Genomic DNA, 13814 nt, shown 5'->3' on the forward strand with positions numbered 1-13814 from the left:
TGTGCTATGTGTTATGTGTTATGTGCTAAGTGTTATGTGTTATGTGTTATGTGTTATGTTCTATGTTCTATGTGTTATGTGTTATGTTCTATGTGCTATGTGTAATGGGTTATGTGTTATGTGTTATGTTCTATGTGTTATGTGTTATGTTCTATGTGTTATGTGTTATGTGCTATGTGCTATGTACTATGTGTTATGTGTTATGTGCTATGTTCTATGTGTTATGTGCTATGTTCTATGTGTTATGTTCTAACATGTGTTATGTTTTATGTTCTATGTGTTTTGTGTTATGTGCTATGTGCTATGTACTATGTGTGGTGTACTATGTGTTATGTGCTATGTTCTATGTGTTATGTGTTATGTGCTAAGTGTTATGTGTTATGTGTTTTGTGCTATGTGTTATGTTATATGTGCTATGTGTTATGTGTTATGTGTTTTGTGCTATGTGTTATGATCTGTGTTATGTGTTATGTTCTATGTGTTATGTGTTATGTTCTATGTGTTATGTGTTATGTGCTATGTGTTATGTGTTATGTGCTATGTGTTATGTGTTATGTGCTAAGTGTTATGTGTTATGTGTTTTGTGCTATGTGTTATGTTCTGTGTTATGTGTTATGTTCTATGTGTTATGTGTTATGTTCTATGTGTTATGTGTTATGTGCTATGTGTTATGTGTTATGTGCTAAGTGTTATGTGTAATGTGTTTTGTGCTATGTGTTATGTTCTATGTGTTATGTGCTATGTGTTATGTGTTATGTGCTATGTGTTATGTGTTATGTGCTAAGTGTTATGTGTTATGTGTTTTGTGCTATGTGTTATGTTCTATGTGCTATGTGTTATGTGTTATGTTCTGTGTTATGTTCTATGTGCTATGTGTTATGTGTTATGTTCTATGTGCTATGTGTTATGGGTTATGTTCTTTGTGTTATGTGTTATGTTCTATGTGTTATGTTCTAACATGTGTTATGTTTTATGTTCTATGTGTTTTGTGTTATGTGCTATGTGCTATGTACTATGTGTGGTGTACTATGTGTTATGTGCTATGTTCTATGTGTTATGTTCTAACATGTGTTATGTTTTATGTTCTATGTGTTTTGTGTTATGTGCTATGTGCTATGTACTATGTGTGGTGTACTATGTGTTATGTGATATGTTCTATGTGTTATGTGTTATGTGCTAAGTGTTATGTGTTATGTGTTTTGTGCTATGTGTTATGTTTAATGTGTTATGTGTTATGTGCTAAGTGTTATGTGTTATGTGCTATGTGCTAAGTGTGGTGTGCTGTGTGTTATGTTCTGTCAGGATCTGTAGTGGATCTGTAGTGTTGTGTTTCCTGTTTTATTTTGAAGTCCTTGTCTCTCGTGTCCTCTGTTTCTCTGCACTTCCTGTCCCTGTGATTGTCTGCCCTGTCCCTGATTGTTTCCTCCTGTGTCCAATCACCTGCACCAGCCCTCTGTATTTAAGTCCTGTTCATGTCATTCCCCTTTGTCCGTTCGTCTTGTCTAGATCATTGAAGATCATGTGTGTGAGACTGTTTTGTTTGTTTTGAATCCTGTTGTGCAATAATGATGCTACTTTTCCTGAACAGTGACCACTGTGGCTACAAATGACATATTGGATGATGCTGAGTAAGTGTTTCACTGAAATACTAGGCTTTAGTTACAGTTGCACAAATAGAGATGATACATTATATATATTTAGATTGTAATACACTATTAGACACCCTAAGCTAGACCATAGCAGTAAAGCCCCTGTCAGGAGACTTCACAAAGATTGGAATACAGCCGCTGATTGCCCCTTGAATTGTGCATCACTTGCAACCGCAATCTGTCCCATGTCAAGGTCAGATTCAAAATAGATATGCTTATGATATTGGAAAAAGGAGTAGAGCGAGAAGAGTTGTAAGTCAATGGGAGTATGAAACTGGCAAAAGTTGTTTTGCTGCAACCCGAGAGGCGCTTGAGCATAAAGCCATCTCCAAAAATATGATGCAGATTGCTGCAGCAGAGATTAGCCGTGGACAGACGCGGAGGTGCACACTCACATTCGAGCACTTAGCCTGATCAGAGAAAAGGATATTCTGAGTGTAGCGCTGCAAAGACCTTTATGAAAGGGTATTTTCACAGCATCATAAATGTGTAAACATCAGAGCACAGTGCTTTAGGGAAGTACCAACACTGGTATCAAACTACATGACTGTTGCTCAGGTGTCCATAATGAACTGAAAGATACAACTAAAGTACTTTCAGGCACTTCACTGGAACTGATACTTTAACTACTTTTTCCAGTTTGTTTTCAAAGTGCACACATTGAAGCAGACCAACACAACAAAGAGACATCCATGTTGACCTACTATGCACACGTATCTCTAAGGACTTCATGACAGGCAGCCTGTGTTTGGCTTCACTTTCTGCATCGGGTGGGATTTTCGTCGGCCATTGATCGCATTCGGGTTCTCTTGTGTTCTTCTGTTCGCACCGTTCATCAAAGAACTACTTGGTGCTCCACACAGCCACATTTTAAGACTCACCAGGGACACAGAAAAAAGAAGCTGTATCTGTTATTTCTTCAGAATAAAGAACGCTTTTGTTTAACAGAGGTCTCTTCTGTGAGGTTAACGTTCATAGAGGACCACAGAAGTGTTTTGGAGTCATCATTGATCCTGATGAAAAGTATCTGAAGACATATGAATCGCTCACCATGTGTAGGTTCTGATTCCTTGAAAGATATCTTCTCTACATGCATTTATTAAGATACAACATTTTATTTGTATTTTTTTTGTTTGCACGAAAATGAGGAAAAACATTGGATCATTCCCCCAATAGATTTGTTCTGGTCCTCCTCCTTCACTGCGCTTCTGTTTTTACTTACAGTATATTCCAGTTTGTTACCTGTGTGTGTGTGTGTGTGTGTGTGTGTGTGTGTGTGTGTGTGTGGTGTGTGTGTGTGGTGTGTGTGTGAGATTTCATCTGCTGTCCTTGAGCTGTACCTCAGCCAGCATGACAGTCAGCCAATCATATTGGCTGTAAATAAGGTTTCCTCCATGTCCTGTGATATTTCAGTTTAAATCCTAGTGCCGAAAGATAGATGAAAAAAACCAACAATGAAACAGTAGGCCAAGAACGGAGAATATGATGAGGAAATGAGCACACTGAAATAAAATAAGAAAAGGCAGAAAGAAATAAGAAGAGGAGGAGAAGGCTTGCAGGGTGCATGAAGGAGAACAATGAAAAGGGAAGTCGGAGTGAATAATTTACAAGATGCACCAGGAGGGAGCAGAAGGAGCAAAAGTGTGTGTTTGTGAGTGGAGGATGCGGAACAAATCAATAAAGAGGGTGAGAGGGAGAGAGAGAGAGGAAATGGGAGGGGAAGCAGCAGAGGACCATGTTTAATCTCGAGGAAGAGGAGGGAGGAGGAGAGGGGGGAGGAGAGGAGGGAGGAGAGGAGGAGAGGGGAGGAGGAGAGGGAGGAGAGGAGGGAGGAGAGGAGGGGAGGAGGAGAGGGGAGGAGGAGAGGGAGGAGAGGAGGGAGGAGAGGGGGATAGGACAAGTCGAGGTTTAGTCTGTGTGGAAGACGTGAGATTCACCCTTAAGAATGCTGTTAGGACCCAATTTAGGAGTCAAGGAGTCAGGCTCTTGCTAATTAAGAACAAGACAAATGTATGAAGCGACTTGCAGCACAGTGAAGCGGTGACCGTTATCAGCAGGAATGCACAGACCGGAGGCTGATCTGGTGTCAGTGACACAAACAGCATCACTAGACATCATCAGGGCTATCTTCTCACACAAAGCCTCCCAGAGCCACAGGAGCAGTAGTACTGCTCACTAAAGCGACCTGAGAGCTCAAGTCACTTGCCTGCTCTGACTGTACAGTCTGCTTGGAGGTAGAGCACACTGCATTAGCATGGCAGCTGACATGGAACTAGAAGAAGTCTATATGGTTGTTGTTTTCTTCTCTGTCCCACCAGAGCTCTGAATAACACCAGATTCCTTCCTGAGCTGGCGTTACAGGAAACATGGCTTCATTCAACATGTCAGTGCTGAGGGAGAGATAGAAGGGCGGTAGAGGAGAGGACCAGGAGAGACGAGGAAACCACTTCAGTTCCGGCAGCTGGCTCCTGATTTATTATCGGCTGCACGTACACCAATGGCGACCTCATCACTGCACTGCTGCAGCTAGAGAAGATACTGTTGGTCTCACATGGAACGAGGTAGATAATGGGCCTTCATGTCAGCGCCACACGCTACAGCACCAGTGGTCCTGCCTCTCTCCCCATTAAAAGCTATTGATCCTCACACAGTCATTCATTTTTATTGGGCCTGCTACACTGGATTTACAATTATACTATTAAGATGTAGGTCATGCACATACTCATATACTGTGAATATGTGCTCTGTGTATTTGCCCTAACCGCTGAATGCACTGGAGTTGTCAGACATTACCAAATATATATTTGGTAATGTACAAAATATATATATATATATACAGTGCATCCGGAAAGTATTCACAGCGCTTCACTTTTTCCACATTTTGTATGTTACAGCCTTATTCCAAAATGGATTAAATTCATTATTTCTCATCAACATTCTACCCATAATGACAAAGTGAAAACTGTTTTTTGCAAATGTTTGCAAATCTATTAAAAATAAAGAATGAAAACATAACATGTACACAAGTATCACAGCTTTGCCATGACACTCAACATGTAGCTCAGGTTGCATCCTGTTTCCACTGATCATCCTTGAGATGTTTCTACTACTTGATTGGCGTCCACTTGTGCTAAATTCAGTTGATTGGACATGATTTAGAAAGACACACACCTGTCGATATAAGTACCACAGCATATCAGAGCATAAACCAAGCCATGAAGTCCAAGGAATTATCTGTAGACCTCCGAGACAGAATTGTATTGCAGGCACAGGTCTGGGGAAGGGTACAGAAACATTTCTGCAGCATTGAAAGTCCCAATGAGCACAGTGGCCTCCATCATCTGGAAATGGAAGAAGTTTGGAACCACCAGGACTCTTCCTAGAGTTGGACGCCCAGCCAGAACTGAGCGATTGGGGGAGAAGGGCCTTAGTCAGGGAGGTACCAGGAACCCGGATGGTCACTCTGACAGAGCTCCAGTGTTGTTCGATGAAGAGAGGAGAACCTTCCAGAAGGACAACCATCTCTGCAGCACTCCACAATCAGGCCTGTTTGGTAGAGTGGCCAGACGGAAGCCACTCCTCAGTAAAAGCACATGACAGCTCGCCTGGAGTTTGCAAAAGGCACCTGAAGGACTCTCAGACCATGAGAAACAACATTCTCTGGTCTGATGAAACAAAGATTGAACTCTTTGGCCTGAATGCCAAGCGTCATGTCTGGAGGAAACCAGGCACTGCTCATCACCTGGCCAATACCATCCCTACAGGGAAGCATGGTGGTGGGATGTTCTTCAGCAGGAGGAACTGGAGACTAGTCAGGATTGAGGGAAAGATGAATGCAGCAATGTAGTTTTCACTTTGTCATTATGGGTTGTTGTGTGTAGAATGTTGAGGAAAATAATGAATTTAATCCATTTTGGAATAAGGCCTGTAACATAACAAAATGTGAAAAAGTGAAGCGCTGTGAATACTTTCCGGATGCACTATATATATATATATATATATATTTTTTTTTTTTCTTCCTTATTTCATTTAGATAGACCCCTGTGATCACATGACATGCATGTCTATTGTAAGATTCGTGTTCAAAGCTCCGGGTCCCGTGGCCGCAGGAAATTCAGGATTCGAGTTAAAGTTTAACAATATTAATGGCAAAGATAATACTCATAGGTAGCGTTCACGATCGTGGGGCCAGAAAGGAGGAACTCTCCACAGACGGAGTGCAGCTCCCAAGGAGCCACAGACCGGGGCTGTCTCGAGTCTCCAGACCAGTAGAACCATGTCTCCAGACCAGTAGAACCCATGTCTCCAGACCAGTAGAACCATGTCTCCAGACCAGTAGAACCATGTCTCCAGACCAGTAGAAACCATGTCTCCCCAGAACAAATGCTCGGCTATTAGTCTGGTCATGCAAATGAATTCACACCTTAAAGGTTAGTTCCATGGTCAGTTCAAAGGATGCCGCCATTCTGTTCGCTACGCCAATTAGTAAACAGGCGAGGTCAAAGCTCACTCTTCCGGTCAAGGACAGGAAGTTCCCCTTCACAATTAAAACCCTATTATCCTGCCTTCCGAATAAAGCAACACATTAGGTTTCAATCGGCATCCATTTTAACCTATTGTCTAAACAATAAAACATTCATTCATTCTCATGCATCATACAGTTAATCATTACATTGTCATTAAAACAGAATAATAAAACAGTGATCCTCTCTTATGTTTCACAATACATTCCTCCAGAATATTCCAAATTAATTATCATATCTTTCTTTATGTATTAATTTAAAACATAAACTTCTCTTATCTACATGTGCAAATATATAAAATCCACTACAACCTAACACTAAATACAAATTAGGAAAACATTTTTTATTTTTATTAACTGCTGAACCCAGTATTAGTAAAGGAATATAATTATGTTTTAGTATAACATACTGTTACATATCAAAATTAAAAGCTTCTTTTAAATCTTGACTAGGAGTTAAACTGATCGTCATCATCAACAGTTAATTACTCAAACCATTTCAGATAGTACCTGGCATTCACCAACGACAACATTGATCTAGTATACAGGTAAATTACGATAAATATAGACCATTAATAATTCAATTGCCGATGGAGACCCACTGGAGTCAGACAGTACATTTACATTGCTCAACATGAGAGCGGCTTGGGAAGGGAAAGGGGCTTTGAGCTGAGGACCCTGCACCCCCTGTGGAGTGTCCTGGGGCACCTCATGACCGGTAGAGACGGTGCTGTTGGGTGTTGGGGCAGAGAGCAGTACCACTGAGCGCATCAGGGAATTGCACATCACTATGCGGACCGCCTATCTGGCCCCTCTCAACATCTGTTTCACAAAATATACATCACGTCAAGGATTTTACAGCGCAAACATTTCCGTCTGATTCGCAATTATCTACGTGGCAAAGTTTAAATGTGCGTTTTTTGTTTAGAAAAGTGGGATTGATTGTAGTTCTTAGAACGCAGCTTGAGCACTGGTCGTACTCAAATCCATCCAGTTTTGGTCATTTCTAAATAAAAAAAAGAATATATATAAAGCAGAACTCAAAGGCCTGGATCCCACTGACTATGATGTTCTGCCAAGTCTGGAGAACCCCTTCATTAGGTCACATGACAGGAGCTATTTGTGATATTACTCACCTTGATAGCCATTATCATGACGTTGAGCCTCAAACTATGAACCATTAGCTCTAAGCAGAAATATCCTGAAGGAATGGTGGACATGATTGAAATGAAGTGTCGGTGACCCGTGAGTGCAGAACATTCAAGACGATTAATCACCATGTCAGTGTTCACAGGAGGGCGGACCATGTCTGTTAGTCAAATGAGTTATGACTTTAGTTATGAGTGCTCACATATTCTGAATATTCATGTTCAAACAAGTCCAAATGTCTCAAAATGTTCATTCTTTGTCCGTGAACAGTGTTTCAGTTTAAGTTACAGACAACTGAGGTTGACTCTTCTGTTTGATTCATACTGGTCAGAGTGGTTCGTGTAGTCAGCATCTTGTGTTTGTTTATGTTGTTTGCTAGCTTGTTAGCTTGTTACACAGCGAGGCTGCTAAACATTCTGGATTAAAGACATAAGTCATTCCTCATATAGTATATGAAACATTATTATTACCTTCAGCCTTTTTGCTCACGCCATTAAACTGCTCCGTCCACAACAGGATTGAGCGCCGATGAACCTTTTTCAGAAACGTGCGTTGTTTCCAAGAAATAGTCTCGAAATGAGAAAATCAATTGTCGGATCTTGTTTTCCACAAAGCTAACATGATTTTCATGGATTACATTGATCCTCTCGCTGCTGCTGAGACCAAAGAAGCCTTTTTCTGTGTTGTGTTGCCTTTGTATTAGAAACGTGAGCATTCTATCACGCTGTTCCTTTAAAGGGCCAGTGTGGAGCATCTCAGGGGATCTATGAGCAGAAATGGACGAGAATATTCATAACTATGTTTTCATTGTGATTAATCTGGATGTTGGGATGGTTGTGTGTGTGTAGGTGTGTGAGTGCATGTGAGTGTGTGAGTGAGTGTGTGTGAGTGTGTGTGTGTAAGTGTGTGTGAGTGCATGTGTGGGTGTGTGTGACTGCATGTGTGTGTGTGTGTGTGTGTGTGTGTGTGAGTGTGTGTCTGAGACTATTTCATTGATTCTGTAGCGACCATTGCTAAATGTTTCTCCCCTTAGAATAGACATGTCTGTACACTAAATTCATTGGAGCCGACTTTCAGCATAAGAAATGTCACTCATTCAGAAGTCACGAGATTAATCAGTTCTCTTAAATCATCCAAAACTATAGATACATTTGGTATGGATGCCGTTATGCTCAAAGTACCAAAACACTAATAGATCCCATCAGCAATATTATCAACCTCTCAATCTCTCAGAGCACGTTTCCCAGTGTTTGGAAGTCAGCTGCTGTTGTTCCAGTATTCCCTTTCTACCTCTAGTTACAGACCCATCAGTATCCTGAAGGTTGCAGAGAAGTTGGTAGCTGAACAAAGTATATGACATTTGAATACCATTTGGTGCCAATTATTGCATCATATTTGCTAAATAGATCACAGTATGTCCAAATTCAGAACCATCAATCCACTTCCCTCCACTTGTCCACAGGCGTCCCACAAGGATCTGTCCTGGGACCATTACTATTTTCTTTATATATTAATGATCTGTCATCAGTATGTCCTCATACCAATATTCAAATGTATGCTGATGACACCGTCATTTACTTGCATGGTAGCAATTTGGGAGATGTGGCAAAAGAACTCACTAAATCCATGGCTAATGTGACTAGTTGGTTAACGCAATGTTGTCTCCAACTCAATGTATCCAAAACAGTATGTATGTTTTTTACCAAAATAAACTCTGGTAGTGTAGAACCGGATGCTGTTGTATCTGGGGAAAGGCTAAAGGTTGTATCTGAATACAAGTATCTAGGAGTACTTTTTGATTCCAATTTGTCTTTCAAATCCCAGGTGAAAAAAGTTTGTAATCGGGTCAAATTCAATCTAACTTGCGGTTCTCACGCAACTACATGTCAACAGAGGCAGCTACAACATTCATGCATTCAATGGTTATTTCCCACATCACCCACTGTTTAACAACCTGGTCACATGCTAGTGCCACTAATCTTAAACCATTACAGTCATTATATAAGCGTACGCTCAAAACTCTTGATACAAAAAAAGTTCTCTCTCATCACTGTCCTATACAAAAAAATATATCTTGCTTAGTTGCGATAACATGATTAAATATGTGCATGTCTGTCTCATGGTCAACATTATACATGGCTTGACCTCTCCTCCTCTCAAACAATCTGTCACCACACAACCTGGATATCGTCTCACAAGTGGTGCAGCAAGAGGGGATTGTATTATTATTATTATTATTATTAATAATGTATTGTCCCTCTCAGGAAAAGTTCTTCTAGTCATGCTGCGTTCTCCGTACAGGCAGCAGTTCACTGGAACTCCATTCCAGGATCAATCACAGATCTACAATCATTCTTTTAAAGCCGAGACAAAGAAATGGTTCATTAGTAGCAGCTCTGTCAGCACTAGACTGTAACTGCTCCTACCCGTCCTCAGTCTGTCTGTCAGTTGTTGACTGTCTGTTTTTAGGTCTGTATGTCTTGACTTTGCTGGTCAACCATTCACTGCACCTGTATGTATGTCTTTTGTTGTTGTTTACCTGTTTGTGGTTATATATTTAATTTACTCTGTATGCTTTTATGTTGTGTCTCTGACCTGGATGTTTTTATTCAGTCCATTTTAACATAGTTTTCTCATTTTATTTTATTGTTCGTACATTGTATATGTAATCTTATGTTTTTAGGTTTGTTTCATAACATCTGCCTCTTGACTACAGATGAAAAATAGCCTCTTGGCGTGCGTGTGTATATATGTGTGTGTGTGTGCGTGTGTGTGTGTGTGTGTGCGTGCGTGTGTGTGTGCGTGCGTGCGTGTGTGCGTGTGTACCTCTGTGCTCCACTGTGGGTTGATCGTGTTGCACACCACCCCGGAGCGGTTCTCCTGGCCGTGGTGCGGCAGTGAGGGGAAGATGCTGTGCTTTCCGGGCTGGATTGAAAGCTTCAGGTAGGGGTCGGGATTGAAGAACATCCCCTTCTTCAAACCGACTGCCTGCAGGTCTGGAAGAGGAGGACGAGGTTACAGAATCACACATAACTTCTGTCTCTGCTGTAGAGTCAAAGGTGACCGGAGTGAACAACGCCCTGAAACTACAGGCACGTTGCTATTATGTATGTATATATATACACCGGTATATTAGATTATATATATGCACGTATAATATATAGTGCATTGTTGGGGAGTGTTTAAATGGAAGATGAAATCGCTGTGATGTGTTTTTGAACCGTGTCAAGGTTCTTTTGTCTTTGGCTGTTTGGGAATTCAATTGACTTCCAAGTGGTTTGAGCATCATTTGGGGAGTGGAGAGAGCCAGAGTGGGTTCCTCTCACCTAACCTCAGGTGATTTGTGATGTCAGGCTACATGATGGAGACAGGAAACAGATTAACAGCCTGATGGACTCATTCCTGCAGCACTCTCATGGGATTTGGGACGTTTCTTCCTATAATTTAGTATCACGGTTAGATGAACCAGTCTGTCGATGTTTAACCCCAAAACAGTTTCAGGGCTTTTTGGCTCCCGTCACATTCTTCTCTCTTTCTGTTCTGGATTTTCACAGCACTATAAAAGAGCTGCTCCTCTATGGAAACAGAACAACGATGAATAGAAGCAGAGAGAACTCACTTTAGGCCTTGAATCATTTATTATTCATATTTTAATGTAGAATTTCTTTGATCATTTATTTAACAAAAAATGGCAAACAATGGAATATCCACAACATTGTGTTCCTAATGATAGAAAAAAGAAGCTCCACTTGCGATATTCAGTATATTGAGCTATATGCTCTCTGATTCTTTGTCACATGACTGTTTGTCTCATCAGCTTCATGAGAGCAATTTAAGGTTTATTACTGGATCTGTTTAGGGGCGAAATATGATAATATACTAATAATGAGACATGGAGAATACAATGTTTTTGATGAAATATCACAATTTCAAGCTTAGTTTGTTTTCTGATGGAAGCGTTTGTCACACATGATGTGTTCAAGGACCGTCTGAAAGGTGTTAACCTGATGATTATGACAGTGTTGACAATGAATGAATGAATTTGGCAGTTCATTAAAAAAAACGTGCATTTCCATCCCAAACTGGGCTTACATTCTAGTCCACAGTCTAACACTACACAGCTTCATCTCTCCTGTTACACAGCGCCAAGCCTGGTGGTAGAATGAAGAGTTCTTCTACTCTTAAGTAGAAGAACACTGTCAACTCTAAGGCTTAGAGTTGACAGTGTCTAAGTAGCACATGTCCGTTTGGCTGGCATTGACTTGCTTTTGAGAGACAACAGACGCGACTACAGAGAGCAGCAGGTCAAAGCAGGGTCAGATGATGAAAGGACGGACGCTTTGGTACCCTACCTGACAAGGAGAAGTTAATGAGCCTCCTGTTGCCCAGTCCATGGTTGACTTCAGGACTGACCACTGGCTTTAATACCTGAGGACACAGACAGACAGGAGGACTTCAGAACATGAAACACACTTGGTCCTTCCTTCTCTTTTAGGCCTGTGTCTCTCCTCCTTTTGCCGTAAGATGAAACTTTAATGATGCCCCATGAGGAAAGTGGGTCACTGCAGCCAGATAAGAGTCATAAATAACAGAATCCGAGTAAAGTAAGATTACAAACTGAAACCACCAGCAATGAATACATTTAAACAAATACATTTAGGATGGATTCATGAGTTTTCATTCCAGATGTCCGATACATCTGAAGTCATGTTAGGTCTGACAGCTTTGTGTTCAGTCCGAGGCAGGACGTCCGATCTCAGCTCAGCACTGCCTTCAGCAGAGCTCCGCTTACAGGCAGGCTGACAGCGTCCTGCGATCAATACTCTGTCTTCATTATCCTGACATTGATCCCACGGCCAGGAAGAGGAGGAGCATGGGGGATGGAGGGAGGCCGAGGAGCTGATGGAGAGAGGAGGAAATGGTGGAGAGCGTGAGCACCGCTGTGATGCGTCAGCTCTACAGCGCAGTGGAAAGGTGTTGCGTGATGTTCCTCCAATAGTGACACCCAGTCGAATGTGTGCAGGCAAATGAAGTGAAACAATGGCCAAGCTGTCTTAGGGGTTACCGGGTGAGCTACAAGACACAGGCCGGACGGTCCTGAGTTTCACATTTCCTGTGGTCGTCCCTCTGGATTAATTCAACCTCTAGAAAACACACATTTTAGGATGTAATTAAGATAGGACTTAAAGGAGCAGTGGGTATTTAGTATTATTGAGTATTCACGTGTTTTAGACAACATTGAATGAAATTTATAATTTTTCTTCCGAAAAGACAAAATGAAAATGCAGAGCATTCTTTGATGATTTTTCGTGTTCAAACCTTACATGGTTATCTTACACGGTCAGGTTTTACAGTATTCTCACAACCTGTCATGGTCCCCTATTTATCTGTGTCTGCCTGGGCGTGGCCTCTTTTCCCCCTCCTGCTGCCAATCAACCCACACACATGAAGCCCATTCCCTCATCAAGCTCCCCACTATATCTGCCTCAGTTCTCCCTCAACAACTCGTCAGATCGTCAGTTCTCTTTCCCAGAACGACTGCCCCGGCCTCTCGAAATAAAGATTATTGGTGTTTACCTCCAGCTCTGGGTTCTTGTTTTTGGGTCCAGCCCTGCACAATCAATACACAACTACGAGTAATTTATGTCACAGTGCAACGTCAGCTAATGCCCTCGGACCATCTCTTTTGTCGTATAACCGCCATTTGCGATTATGACAGCTACATGATTAAAAGGTTTTGGATTCGGTGTGAAAGGCTCATGAAGACAGATGGGTTGGGATTATTTAATCAACGTGCCGTTCATTGGTTTATGGACCTCGTGAGTCTAACGCTAATGTCAACATGCTAACATACCCACAATGACGATGCTAACACGCTGAGCACACATGTTGTGTTCACCATCTTCCTTTAGCGGGTTAGCATGCTAGAAAATGCTAATTAGCGCTCAACTCAAAATGTCTTTCGTTTTTGCAAGAATTTTCTCATAAATAAAAATATGGCTCAAGTTGGAGGTGAAGTAAGAAGATATGTCTGATCTAATAGCGACTATGTATTGTCATCTCAGAAACACTGTCCACTCAGTTGACCATCAATGCAAAGCGGGGGGAGGGGGGGGAGTAGAAACAGTACATGAAGTATCTATAAACAGCTTGAGTCTTCCAACACACAGCAAACTATTCTGTGTGAGCTCTGGATGCTTATGCAACTGGCAGTGGAGACACAAAGAACCAGGGACAAAGGAGATGACAGATGTTGGGACCAATTAGTTTTAATGAGATGCTAATCTGCCTTTCTGAGTACAGTCAGCCAGCGCGAGTCTCCTCAATGATTCTAATCTCTCAAAACCACATGACAACTCCATCCCATCTGCAACACACGTTATATAATCTACCACCCGACTGCAGCAAATTGGAGAAGGACCAAATACTCAGGCGCTTTGACAATAAAAGGAACCGTATGTAGAACTCCCGAGTGCACGTCCTTTGAGAGTTAC

General features: G+C 41.6%; 1 protein-coding gene across 1 annotated transcript in view; it reads right to left on the reverse strand.

Annotated features, from left to right (window-relative positions):
* The window catches only part of LOC117749537 (E3 ubiquitin-protein ligase HECW1), a 62799-nt gene that overhangs the window by 34473 nt on the left and 14512 nt on the right, over positions 1–13814 (reverse strand). Inside the window, exons 5-6 of the mRNA XM_034560151.1 lie at positions 11673–11748; positions 10147–10316 (exon numbers count right to left, since the gene is read on the reverse strand). Of these exons, the coding sequence (XP_034416042.1) occupies positions 10147–10316; positions 11673–11748 (246 nt within the window). The remainder of the gene's footprint in view (positions 1–10146; positions 10317–11672; positions 11749–13814) is intronic.

This window comes from Cyclopterus lumpus, chromosome 20 (assembly GCF_009769545.1).
Source record: "Cyclopterus lumpus isolate fCycLum1 chromosome 20, fCycLum1.pri, whole genome shotgun sequence".
Taxonomy (NCBI): domain Eukaryota; kingdom Metazoa; phylum Chordata; class Actinopteri; order Perciformes; family Cyclopteridae; genus Cyclopterus; species Cyclopterus lumpus.